We start from the raw sequence: 13,736 nt of genomic DNA, 5'->3' as shown, positions 1-13,736 counted from the left end.
GAACATGTAACCACAGCACCACCAGGGCCCCGAGCTGGATGAGTCGCTTCCAAACACTCACGGGGAAATCACATTATCTCTTAGTTCCAATCCCCGCAAACTTCTCAAAGGCCCCGTGTACACGCACACACACACGCACACGGAGCTGTGGGTCATTCAGGAGTCTGTGTGGCCGTTTACAGCTGGCAGAAGAGTCCTTGTTGGGAAATGTAGTTCTAGTTATTTCATTCAATGGCTGTTTCCCATGACATGACCAAAGTAAAATGTGTTTGCTTTTGTCAATGGGTGGACATTGATTTCTTTTGCAATTGGCTGCCGTAGGCCACTGTAGTGGAAATTTTGCTCGGTCTATGTAGGCATCCTTTGTTGGAGTGGTGGTTGTTTCAACTGTTATTTTACTTTGTTTTTAACATACAGTTAGAGAGTGATATGATCAAGTTGATCTTTTTACGCCCCCCCACCCCCCCAAATGCCACGGACTGTCAAAAGAACAAACAAATCTGTCTGGGAAGAAGCACAGCAGGAAAGCTTCTAGGAAATCAGTATGGCAAGATTTCGTCTCAAGTACTTTGGACATGTTATCAGGAGAGACCAGTCCCTGGAGAAGGACATCACGCTTACTTGGATGGATAGGAACAAGCAGTGTTTTGTTCTGTTGTACCCAGGGTCACTAGGAGTCAGCACTGACTGATGGCACCTAACCACACCGATCCTCTCTCTCAAGGTCAGCAGTTCAAACCCACCAGCTGCTCTGAGGGAGACAGATGAGGTTTTCTGCCCCTATCAAGAGTTACTGTTTCAGAAATAGCTCTACCCTGTCCTATATAGGATTTGGAGGAGTTAGAGTTGACTTAATAGCAGTGAGTTTGGTTGGGGGGGTGGGGGTAGGGGTATCCTTTCAACCAGTCGTCCTCTCCAACTTCAATGAGTACCAGAATCTAATCTGCTGATACAAATGAGTGCAAATGCCTATACTGGACTCCACTTCGAAAGATGTCTGATTCACCAGCTCCAGGGCGTTGCCCTGGGTTTTTATCATTTTCAGCAGCGACCCCCTTCTCCCAGGTAATTCTCTGGCCTGTGTGGAAAACCTACATGTTCATCATCAATAGAAAATTCTGGGCTTTCTAGCTCCAGCATGAGAGAATTTGGTACAACTCTGAATCAAACATAGGTCTCTTAAGCTCATTCCAATCGGGACCTGCCATGCATAGGAGCTTTGTCTGTCCTCCCTCATTGAGGGCTAAGGCTGGAAGGTGGAGGGAGCATCGTCCTCACACAGGGAAACAGTATCAGCAACTCTGAGGGGTGGAGATGTCTACAGTTTGCACGGTGGTCCCCTTGCTGGTGTACCACTCTTTCAGTAGGTTCATTAGGATGCCTAAGGCTTACATTTAAAAGGCCAGGCTTGCTGATCAGACAGAGATTGGTGGAAGCCTTGAGCCTATAACCCTTCATCAACTCTTCAGGTCTAGAACGGGGCTCATCCCATCAGCTCAAGTTTTCAGCGCACTAATACTCAGGTCTGCAAGGGGGGTAACACACCTTAGAGCACTCAGCCGTTGGAAAGCAAAAGGGCATCACCAAGGCAAGGGTAACTTTCCAGAGGGGTAGGAGAGGAGGAATGGGAACAAGAGGCGCAGGGAGAAAGGTGGTGAGTGCCGGTATAGAGGGGTTTGCAACTGATAACCCGAAGCAAAACTGTGTATGGATTATCGAATGTAAAACGGATGCTCTCTTCCATCCATCCTCGCCCGATTTCCCACGAAACGTTCTCGTAAAAAAGACAAGATGCGGTGACATCCATGTTTGAATAAAGATGATGAATCCCTAGAGCAAGATCAATCTGCTGTGGGATTGCCAAATGCGTTTCCTTGCAGAAGAACAAACACGCCGTTGATTAGTTTTCAGAATGTGTCTACAAATGCTTCCTATTCCAGAGTTGTGTGTTTTTAACCTTTGGATCGCCGCAGGGTGGGTTGCTAGGAGTTGTAAATGGCTCAATGGCAGTCACACACACACACACACACACACACACACACACACACACACACACTGGGAGTTAGAGGTCTAAATAAACAGAACAGTTAGTTAACACTTCCCTGGGACTATATTTGAGAAATCTGAATTTTTATTTTACATCTCTTCTAAACCCTCCCTCCCTGTACACATGAGCACCCACAGACAGACCCTCACCAATAACACCACTTCTAAATAATTTGTTCCATATCTGTTTCTATGGTGGAGAATATCATATACTCCAATTCAACAATTTCTACGTGTACAATTTGGTGACATGGGTGACCTGCTCTGAGTTGCGTGACTATGTTCACCCTCCTTTCTTTAAGTTGTCCCTCTGCCACAGACATAAACTCACTGTCCCCTGTGTCTCCACCTAATCTGTCTCCCTGTGGCCAATCTGATCCCATGCAGAATAGTTGTTGGCAGGGCTTGATGCTCAAGGCGGACACTTCTTCCTCATTTAAGTGGAACCATTGTGTGGGGTGAAGAAATATTCAGGGGCTATTTTGGGTTTGAGGACAAACACCAAGCAGGAATTTACTCCTTCTCAGGTACACACCCTAGCTGCCCTAAGCCCTGAGAAAGAAGAAGAAAACATGCTGATCTTGAATTCATGGGGTTTGAGACTTGTGTAGAAAACCAAGTACAAAAATAAGACACAGCTCTCTGTGTTTGAAGCAATGTGGGAAAGTATGCGAGGCAGATAGCGTGGTGTCTACAGTTGAGGGGATCTTGGGTTTCCATGTTGGCTCTTGGTTGTTCTCATGACTGAATTCCTAGCTGCAAGGGGCTTGGTGTTTAGTTCTACTGGAAGGAGACATCAATGCCAGTGCGTTTGCTCCTCTCAGAGTATGTGGTAGTGGAGATGCCCAGCTGACTCAGGGCACCACTTCCCGTTACCTCTAATTGTCTCTCAGATGCAGACAGGCCTGTCCGTCTAATGGTGAAAGATGTCTGAAAGCAGATCTCTGTGTCTCTTGTTGGGGTTCGGTGCCATCAAGTCGGTTCTGACTCACAGAGATTGCACGTACAATGGAATCAAACACTGCCTGGTCCCACGTCATCCTCACCACGGTTGTCAGGTTTTGGGTTCTTTGCTGCTGAGACTTAGCCAAATCCATCTCATTTAGGGGGTGGGGGGATGTCCTTTTTCACTGCCCCTCTACTTTACCAAGCCTGATGTCCTTTACCAGGGACTGGTCTCTGCTGCTCACATGTCTAAAGCGAGATGAAGGGCCTGCTATGGAATCCCAACCAATGTCATTTTAGTGTCACTTCTAGTTAAACCCCACCTGGGTTCCAGGTCCTGTGTAGGATGTCATCGCTTCAGGGATGGGCAAGAGCCTGGCCTCCGTGGTCTCTCTTTATTCACATAGCCAACAACTGTGCACCTTTCCCAGGTGACAGGCTCTGTTCTCAGACAGAGAAGTACAGCATTGTCCTTACTTCCTCAATGTCCAATGAGGGCACCAGATGGGGTGCAAACCACTCAGCACGATGGAATGGGGCTTTCTCACGGGTGGATACAGGAGCTGTGGACACAAAACACTGGAGTGATGGGCCTAAGGATGCTTGTCACAGAATGGGGAACAAGTGGCCCACGTGTGCATAGGACAAGGGGCTCTCCCCAGGTTAGGTGGAGAGCAAGGAAAGAGCATGTGACAAAGGGTATATAGGTGAGAGCAGGAAGCGTGCAGCGAACTGTGACAGTGTCAGGGGGTGAAGACTGGGCCCCTGGGAGTGGTACAGCCGAGAGGTGGGAGAAAAGCTGGCTCATGAAAAGTCAGTGTCAGCAGACTCGGCCTAAATCCGGAGGCAGTGAGAAGCTGTAGAGGATTTTCAGAGAAGACTGTCTGTCAACATGCTGGAAGGCCCACTCTGGCAAGAAGATACGTAGGCCTAGAAATGGTGCACTCTGGGACGTAGACTCGCCAGCTATTGTACATGCACAAGGCCAAGTATGAAATGAGATGACTGATCGCGGAGGCATTCAGAAGGAGGAGAAATGGAGGGGAGAAGGTGAGGGACATGGGTTTGCCGTGGGAGGCTTAGAGCAAATGGCAGTTTGGGAAAACTTAAGTGTGAACTGGAGAGGGTGAGTGTAGATGAGGTGGAAGCGCTCCACTGCCGACCGAGGGTTAGCGGTTGGATGTCACCAGCTGATGTGCAGGAGGAAGGTGTGGAGTCTTGGAAACCCTCCGGGGAAGTTCTGCTTGGTCCTGCAGGGTCACCCTAAGTCAGAACCAGCTTGACTGCTATAGGCTTCGGGGAGAGAAGGTTGAGTAGTCCTTAGGTGGTGCCAACAGTTAACCCACTTGGTTGCCAACCAAAAAAGGCTGCAAGTTTCCGTCCACTGAGGCTGGCTTAGAAGAGGCAACTCCCCCAAACTCAGCCACTGAAGATCCTACAGAGCACAGTTGAGCTCTGGCCCACAGGGGTCTCCAAGAGCCTCAGTCCATTTGATGCCAAGCAATAGTGAGGAAGCCAGGTTCCAGGGCAGAGGAGGGGGGAAGGGGGAGACTGGGGAGAAGGTTGAGGCAGAGTTTGTGGGAAATGCCACTTGACTGGCCAAATCATGCCTAGAGGATTTCTACTGCCCCCACTCTAATCTCACTCACACTTGTTCTCTGGCGATCGGACCAGCGTGCTGCGGCTTTAGCTAGTTCTCTGCCTCAACCTGCGTGCTACACTACCTGTATCTCTCACCTTTGGCTCCCAGTTTTGCCCTTGACCTTGACAGACCAGGGAAGAGATGTTCAGGTCATCCCCAAGAGAGTCAGGAATCACAGCTTTCTGCAGGAGGCCAGAGAGAGAATTCACATTTTTTTAAAAAATGTTATTTTGAGTTGAAAAAAGTTGTACATTCTCAGAAACCCACAGGGGCAGTTCTACTCTGTCCTTTGGGACGCTATGAGTCGGATCGGACCTGAGGGCAGTGAGGTGGGAATCTTGACAGAAACAGATCACCAGGCCTGTCTTCCCAAGCACCATGGGCGTTTAGCAGAAAAGCTGAGCAGGAAGCTTGTGTACCACACAGAGACTCTCAGGGAAGGGAGGTGGTTGAAGAGTGTAAGACCAACCTGAGCAGCCAGCTCACCGTGAAAGATGGACATTCCGGACGTTCCACAGCATGAATCCTCCCTGGTCAGACTTTTGCATTGCTGGACTATCAGCACAGCACAGTGAGTGGTTAAGAACTCCACTGATAACCCAAAGGTCAGAAGTTCCAACCCACTAGCCTCACCCTGGGAGATAAATCGGCGGGCTGCCTCTGTGAAGGCGGACAGTCTTAGAAACTCTATGGAATCATAGTCCACTGCATGTCACACTGCAGCCAAAGTTCGGGTCAAACTGGGTGGAGGAAAACAAATGACCTCATAGGAAATTCGTTTGGGTGGGCTGTTTTCCCACCACGCTGCACTCGACGTAAAGCACAGGCCCCGTCGGAATGAAACACCACCCAAACCGGAAGTGTTCACAGTTGGATCTAGGAAAAATCGGTGCTTTCTGTTGAAAGGTCAAACCTTTTCATTCATTAAAAGTGGGTGTTTGCTAAGCACCTACTACGTTCCGGGCACGTGACGTGACGCTCTTTATGAATGCTGGGCACATACTGGAAAACTCCAAAAGAGAGAAACAAATGAAGGACGCCCCCCCCCCCCCGCCGCCAGCCTCACCTCACCTCTCCACCCACCACAACCCCCACCAAAAAAAGCTTCCCGCAAACGCTTGCAGGAGAGCAGCTTTACTGGAGCTCTTTCTTCTAGAAAATGAAAATAAAAGTCCGGAGGCTGCACGCTGAATCCGCCACGGCGTTCGAACCGCGAGCCCTGAGCAGGGGACGCGGGGCGCCTGGGGTGAGGGGGATGGGCGTGGGGGCGGGGTGGGTGACAAGGTGGAAGGGCAGAGGGCTGGCGAGCTGCGCCAGAGGCAGGTGCCAGCTGGGAGTGGGCGGAGGTGCCGCGCCTGGCCGCGGGGGTTGGCCCCCCGCTACCTCTGCCTCCAGGCAGCGCCCGGCGCGCAGACCAGCCAGGAGGAGCCCCGGCTTCGCCAACTCCCAGCTCCCCGCCCGCCGCCCGCGGACGCAGCAGTCGCAGCCCGCCGGGCGGCAGCATCCCCAGCGAGCCGCCGCGGGCTCCGCAGCCGCTGTCCTCCCCGCGGGGACCAGCGCCGCGCCTGCTCGCAGATCCCCGACCGCCCGCCCAGCACGCGCCGGGGGGGCTCGTCACCTGCCGCGGTCGCCCAGGAGGGCGGCGCCGCTGGGGAGAGAAGACGCCCCGGGGATCCCACCCCCCTGGGCTCCACTCGGCTCCAGGAAGGGACGCCCGCCTACGCCGCGCGCTCCGGCTTAGCGTGCCCCGCGTCCCTAAGTGCCGGGGCGCCACCCCGCCAAGGGGGCTCCCCACCCCCGAGCCGTGTGCGCCCGGGCGCGTCCTCCCGGGCCCCGGGGCTGCTGCGCGCCGGCTGGGCCATGCCCGGGCTGCGCCGGGACCGCCTGCTGACCCTGCTGCTGCTGGGCACGCTGCTGTCCGCCGACCTCTACTTCCACCTCTGGCCTCAAGTGCAGCGCCAGCTGCGGCCCCGGGAGGCCCCGCGGGGCTGCCCGTGCGCCGGCCGCGCCTCGCCCTCGCTGTCCGCCGCAGTCCCCTCGGACCCTCGCCCGGCCGCGCACAACTTTTCCCTGGCTGGGCCCCGGGGCGCGCCGGGTGGCAACGGCCACCGCGGCCCGCGCTCCAAGCTGCAGGCCCTCTTCGCCCATCCGCTGTACCGCACCCCCGAGGAACCGCCTCTCCAGGGGCCCGAGGACTTGCTCCTGGCCAGCCACGAGGCGCTACGCTATTACCGGAGGAAAGTGGCCCGCTGGAACAGGTGAGCCCCCCCTCCGCCCCCGGGGGACTCCCCGCGGCCACCTCCCTGACCCTAAGCTCCCGCGCCAAGTTCAGCGGGTGCGCCCCACCTTGGACGCTCCCAGCTGTTCCGCGTGGAAGTAAGGTCGAGCCAGAAAAAGTTTCTGGGCCGCCTCACTGCGCGGAAACGCCCGGGAGCCCCGCCCTCGCAGCTCCTCGGTTCGCCCCTTCGCCTGCGTCCCCTCCTGCGTCCCCTCCTGCGCCTCTTCCCGAGGCAGGGCCGCCGCTGGACCCGTGGGTCCCGGGATGCGGCGAGCACGCGGAGCGCCGGGCGGGTGGCGTCTAGCGCTCACCTTTGCTGTCTGGGGGCAGCTCTGGGCGCCTTCCAGAAAGTAAGGCTAGCTCCTCGCCGGAAAGCCCTGCTCTTTTTTCCTTCCCTTGGCCCACTGTCCCGTTCAAAAGGTCAAAGGAGGTCAGCTGGGACGGGAAGCAAACAGCCAGCTCCCTGCGCGCTGCTGCAGAGAGGATGTGGCATGCCTCTCTCCCGAGAGTACTGTCGCCTTCTCGGAGAAGGCAGTGTGGTCCGCGCGGAGATTTGGGCTGGTTTGAATCTGTGACTTGATGCTTCAGCTAGGAGATTTGAGAGAGCGAGAAAAATCTTATCGGGTTTTTTTTTTTAATTGAGAGCGAGAAAAGGAAGTGGGGAAGATGAGAGAGAGAGAGAGAGAGAGAGAGAGAGAGAGGAGAGAGGAGAGAGGAGAGAGGAGAGAGGAGAGAGGAGAGAGGAGAGAGGAGAGAGGAGAGAGGAGAGAGGAGAGAGGAGAGAGGAGAGAGGAGAGAGGAGAGAGGAGAGAGGAGAGAGGAGAGAGGAGAGAGGAGAGAGGAGAGAGGAGAGAGGAGAGAGGAGAGAGGAGAGAGGAGAGAGGAGAGAGGAGAGAGGAGAGAGGAGAGAGGAGAGAGGAGAGAGGAGAGAGGAGAGAGGAGAGAGGAGAGAGGAGAGAGGAGAGAGGAGAGAGGAGAGAGGAGAGAGGAGAGAGGAGAGAGGAGAGAGGAGAGAGGAGAGAGGAGAGAGGAGAGAGGAGAGAGGAGAGAGGAGAGAGGAGAGAGGAGAGAGGAGAGAGGAGAGAGGAGAGAGGAGAGAGGAGAGAGGAGAGAGGAGAGAGGAGAGAGGAGAGAGGAGAGAGGAGAGAGGAGAGAGGAGAGAGGAGAGAGGAGAGAGGAGAGAGGAGAGAGGAGAGAGGAGAGAGAGAGAGAGAGAGAGAGAGAGAGAGAGAGAGAGATAGATATGAGGGGGCTTCAAAAAGTTCATGGAAAGTGGTCTGAAAAGATACTGGCATTTTCCCCCACGAACTTTTCAAAGCCCCCTCAATAGGTCCAAGCAGACTGCTGAGGAGGAGAGTAAGCAGGAGGCGTTTGTCAAGGAAGGTGGGTTTGGGGAGAAGGCTTTCTGGGAGCCGCTAGTGGCAGAAAGCCTCCCTTTGAGCTAAGGAATGCAATGCGTTTGGAAGACCAGGACCTGTTTTAAATATCACTCATGGCTGGAGCTCACGCTGCACCACACCCATCCCTTTCCTTCACATGAGCGATTGCAAAATGAGATGTCATCGGCTGGTTTTATAGCCCTGGGGAGGCGAGAGGCCGTCATAAATCTAGGCTGAAGCTCCAGCCCTGCCAAGATGCCCCAGTGCAACTGGGTGGGCATGGCTCTGCGGAGCGGAGACTTCCTGAGTGAAGAGCCATGAAAGGAGTCCTCCAACAGTGAAGAGAGGGAGTGGAAAGGCGTTCTTGGCTCGAAATTACTGCAGGGAGTCTCCATGGCGGCTCTGTGGCTGAGGGCTTCTCGCTGCAGGAAAGCGGTTCTCCACCCCATAAGCTAATTGGGTGCAATCAAAAGGCAGCTTGAGATGGCTTCTCCCACACTGTCATTTTTCAATCCTGCCTGTATTGAATCAACAGCGTGGGCACGAGGGAATCCTGCCCTGAGAAAGATCGTCCAGAGCCCCGTGTGGATTTGAGGTCCCGGATGGTACCGATGGTGCGCATTAGACGCCAACCCCCAAACCAAACGTGCTGCCCTAGAGGCCATTCTCTCTCAGGGCGACCAAACGGGACAGGGTGGAGCCACCCCTGTGGGTTTCTGAGACTAACTCTTCGTGGGAATAGAAAGGCTCTTCTTCACCTTACAGACCAGCCAGTGGTTTCGAACTGTTAACCTCCAGGTCAGCAGCCCACCCCATAACCTGGGCTCCTTTGTGTTGGACTACTGACCTGTAAATTGGCGGTTCAAGCGCACCCGGCAGCTCTGTAGAAAAGAGGCCTGGTGATTTGCTTCCATGCAGGTGACAAAGCTAGGAAGTTCCTAGGGAGCAGTTCTACAGAGTCACACATAGAACCAGGAGTTGAAATCCATAGCAAGTGGTGTGTGTGTGTGTGTGTGTGTGTGTGTGTGTGTGTGTGTGTGTGTGTGTGTGTGTGTGTTTCGAGGCAAGGGACTGTTACCAAAGTCACTTGCTGACATGCTTTTTTTTTTTTTTTTTGGTCCATCAGCATCCATTGTGTGACTGTGCTGTGATCACAAACTTGCAATGTTGCTTTTGGCGCCACAGGAAAGTCCTGTGGTGTGGGAGAGGGGCGGGCAAAGAAAACATCATTATCACCCAGCTGTCTTACAATCGATTCTGAGCTTGATTCCTACACCTCGGCACATCACAAAAACACACACCCAGTGGACGGGGGAGATCTTGGTCGCTTAGCCGAAGACCCATGGGGCGAGTGACCTTGCTGTTTTCAGAGGCGATCAGGTAGTTTGGAGAAGAGGGTTGGAACGTGACAGTTGGGATGAACATCCGGTCACTTCCTTCAAACCCTCAAGGTCACCAGCAAGGTTTTCGTGTGAAAGCAGGAGGGCCCCTTGTACTTGAAGGAAAGTGAAAACTGGACCTGAGAGGCAGAGGGCGCACATTGTCATGAGCACCCACACGGCCGTGAAAATTAGCATTTGCGCCTTTACTTCTGTCGAGGCTAAAGATGGAACTTGGAAGACTCGTTAGCCAGTGGGAGTTAGTCTCAAGCTTAGAGCTTGGATTGGAGTACGGCTGTGAGGGAGCCTGTGCCCGAGGACCCGTGGATGTGTACCCACTCCGTGTACTGTGTCCCATTCTCTCAAGCTCCCAGACCTTAGGACAGGCGGGATCATGAGAGCAGACAGCGGAAGAAGACGGAGCTGTTTTTCTCTTCCGCAGACAGCCCCCCTCATTGTTTACAACCACAAGCTAGCCAACATTTTCAGTCTAGCACTTTACAGACATAGGTGGGTGGGGCCATGCCAATAATTACCCAGCCCTCTCCAAAAGCGTTGTATCAGCAGCACACCGTCCTCCAGGGCGGAGAAACACAGATCAGCATTCCTCACCGTCTGCCCAGAAGAGACTGTTAGTCTCTCTGAGTAAGTAACATTTGCCTCCTTCTTTGCCACACTCAGAAGTAACACCGTGAAATCAGAACCTATGTAACCAATGTCCTTACCGACACTGGAGAAGAGAAACCAAGCCCTTCACAGTTGAGTCTATCCTCCTTTGGGGCGACACTGCCCCTGCAGAGAACTGTCCTCGGTGGTTTATCTGTCGCTGTGATCTTTCAGAAACTAATCCAAGAAGACCACACTGCCATCAAGTTGATTCCAACTCAGGGCAGGTTTCCAAGACTTAAATCTTCACAAGAGTGGACAGCCTCATCTTTATCCCATAGAGCAATCAGTGGGTTCAAACCGCGGGCCTTGTGGTTAGCAGCTCAGTGCACAGGCCGATATGCCACCAGGGCTCCCATGGAAACAGATCACCAGAACTTGATTCCAAGGAATCTTTGAGCCGAGGTGGATTCGAACCTCTAACCTTGCAATTACAACTCAAACATTTACCCACTGGCACAACCCTGGGACCCAGTAGCAATGAAAACAACTTTTGCTGTCAAGTCAAACGTGACTCAAGGCGACCCTATGAGTTACAAAGTAGAATGGTGATAGTGTTGCCTTGGCTGTAATCTTTACCAAAGCCAACTACACGGCACCACTGAGTGGCGTTTGAACTATACCAACCTTTAGATTAGTATTTGAGAGCAAACCATTGGGAGACCAGCTGAGTACCACCCAGGAGCCTCCTTACCACAAACTCTAAACTCACTGCCATCAAGTCGATTCCGATGCATAGTGAGCCTATAGGACAGGGCAGAACTGCCCCTGTGGGTTTCCAAGACTATGTAACTCTTTACTGGAGTAGAAAACCTCATCTTTCTTCCACAAAACAGCTGGTGGATTTGAACTACTGACCTTGGGGTTAGCAGCAGCCCAGTTCATAACCCACCCTGCCACTAGGGCTTCTCCTATTACCAATAGGAGGGAGATAATGGCCTGTCTTTCCCCAGCCCCTCTGCTTTCAACAGCACACGGTAGAGAAAGGCGCTTATATGCTGCTGTGAATGTTTCAGGTGCTTGGTTGAAATCTGTACCTTTGATTTCCATATCCAGTTGAGCTGAGATGCAAAAGACACGCCGTGTGCTAGGTGGTTCTCTCGGGGAGCCATCTGATCCTCAAATCTTCTGGCAGCCTCCACAACCCGCTGCCCTCCCCCTCCCTCCGTCCCCAGCCCTCCCTCAAAATGGAACTAAGTGTAGCACCATCCAAGTTTAAAAACGCAATCAGCGAGAGTGTTTCTGTCAGAGAGCCGGCCGCTGATCACAGCGAGAGCGCCAACGCCAGGCTCCATCAGGCACAGTGACGCATCTGGCACCTGTCTTGAATGGCAAAGAGGAGAGAGCCGAGGGAGCAGAGAAAATGTGACATCCCTGCTTCAAGCCATCCGCTAACAAGCCAAGGCCCTCGTCCTGAGTAAGTCCCGGGTAGCTCAGCGCGCCCCTTCAGCAGTTCGCCTGGATGCTATGCCGGCATGGGGAGAGCTTGAGATGCCTTCCGGATCTCTTCTTGGTTCCCAATGACCCTTCCAAGCCAGCCCTATCCGAACTGGTCAGCTTGGCCTGACCTTGGAGCCACATGCCTTTGGTCAGTTCCTTTGTAGCCCTCGGGTCTTGGCGGGCTCTCTGAATCAAAGGTTCCAGCAAGCTTACGTGACCCAGGCTCCTCTTGGTGAACTTTATCCCCCATGCCAGAAAGGCTGCACTTGCCTGCTTGAGAGAGGCTCCGTGTTTCTCAGAAGGGGTGTGTGGGGGTGCGTGTGTTTTGCGCTTCATCAGAAGCTCCTGTCTTCCCCTCTCGCGCCCACCTGCTGTCGCGCTGTGAGGCAAGGAGGCCAGGCCCTGCATTTCTCTTTGAAAATCACAGCGGAGCGACTGGGCAGCTTTTCAAAAGTGACAGTTGTTCAAGGGATGGAAATTGGCTGCAGTTGGGCCGTGGGAAGCGCTGGGACAATCCAGGCGGCCAGGCAGACAGAGGAGAAGCCGGGGGAAGAGCCAGAAGAGATGAAAAAGAATTCAGCTGGAAATGAGAACTGTCTGCTCTGGGCGGCTTTCAAAGGAAACCGGCCCTTTCCACCAACGCATTTGGGGAGGAAACACTGCCTGGAAATGGGGTTCTCGTTAGACACACCCCAACCTTTTCAGCCCTTTCCTGCAGTTCCCTAGCCAGCCCCAGGCTTTCTTGAGAGCAGACACTCGGCAGTAGCTTGGGTTTGCATCTGGTTCTCACCTCCCACGTGCTGGCCACTCACCTTCCTCCCACCGTCTACATCATAAGTCCCCAAACTTATTTGGCCTACTGTCCCCTTTTCAAGGGGGAAACAAACAAACAAACATGACTCAGTGCCCCCACCCCACCCCACCCCCGGCAATTAAGAGCTTTCATACTATAGCCCATAATCCAGGATAAGGTGTAGGTATCTGATTTCACTGGCCCCCACCCCTGTATCATTCCAGCACCTCCCCAGAGGGGTGGTACCACTCGCTTTGGGAAACTCTGGTCCACAGGGCGGCGGCCCATTCTCTGATCCTTCTGCTGACGGTTCCAGGTTAAGAACGCAAAAGGCCTTTCTGTATTTTGAAAGGGACCCGCCACCTCAACCCAGCCTTGTGTGTGGTTAGCAGAAGAAGTGAGACTCCAACTCTTGTTCCATTTCACCTTACACACACACACACACACACACACACACACACACACACACACACCTGCCTGCCCCCAGGCCACCCACCCCACCTCCCTTAGCTCCTTGCTGGACTGAGGGTTTTGGAAAGAGTTGTGGGGCCTGAAAAAGGTTAAATCCTTGACTGTTAACCAAAGGGTCAGTGGTTCAATTCTACTCTGATGTGCCTTGGAAAAAAGGCCTGGCAACCTTGTTTCCAAAAGGTCCCTGCCCGGAAAATGCTGTGAGGAAAATCCCATCTGCAGCAACCCAATGACAACTGTTATGGGATGTTTGGGTGTCTCCTTTCCGTGGGTTCTGAAGCCCTAGATTGTAGCTGGAGGGAAGCTCAGCCTTCTTCTCTGAAAGGAGGTCCATTTCCTGGTATCTGTTCCCATTTCCAAAACGGCCTCATCCTTATTTCCACAGCAAAGGAAATATCCGGGTTGGCCGTCCAACGGCAAGCACTTCCTGTTACCAGATGGATCCCCATGAAGCCCCTCGGCCAAGAACGGAAAGACGTTCTTCCATTTCTCCCAACCCCTCACAAACTTCTTTCACCCCCACCAAGTTCTCATCGACCCTGGGACCCCAGCGGTTTCATTCTTAATGAGTAGAACCCATGATTGCTATGCGTCAGGCCCTTGACGATGCTGGCTCATGGAGGCCTCGCGTCTTCAGAATTCGCTGCTGGTGGTAGATAGAATCCCAAGATCCCCTGCCTTGATGAATCCATCTTCT

At 53.5% G+C, this 13,736-nt stretch overlaps 1 protein-coding gene across 1 annotated transcript in view; it reads left to right on the top strand.

Moving 5' to 3' along the window:
- Positions 1–6,038: 6,038 nt before the first annotated feature.
- Positions 6,039–13,736, top strand: part of FAM20A (FAM20A golgi associated secretory pathway pseudokinase) — a 53,411-nt gene continuing 45,713 nt past the window's right edge. The window contains exon 1 of the mRNA XM_075562145.1: positions 6,039–6,891. Within this exon, the coding sequence (XP_075418260.1) occupies positions 6,494–6,891 (398 nt within the window). The 5' untranslated portion in view covers positions 6,039–6,493. The remainder of the gene's footprint in view (positions 6,892–13,736) is intronic.

Source organism: Tenrec ecaudatus, chromosome 10 (genome assembly GCF_050624435.1).
Source record: "Tenrec ecaudatus isolate mTenEca1 chromosome 10, mTenEca1.hap1, whole genome shotgun sequence".
Lineage (NCBI taxonomy): Eukaryota > Metazoa > Chordata > Mammalia > Afrosoricida > Tenrecidae > Tenrec > Tenrec ecaudatus.
The sequence above is the reverse complement of the archived record's forward strand: the minus strand, read 5'-3'. Positions and strand labels throughout refer to the sequence as shown.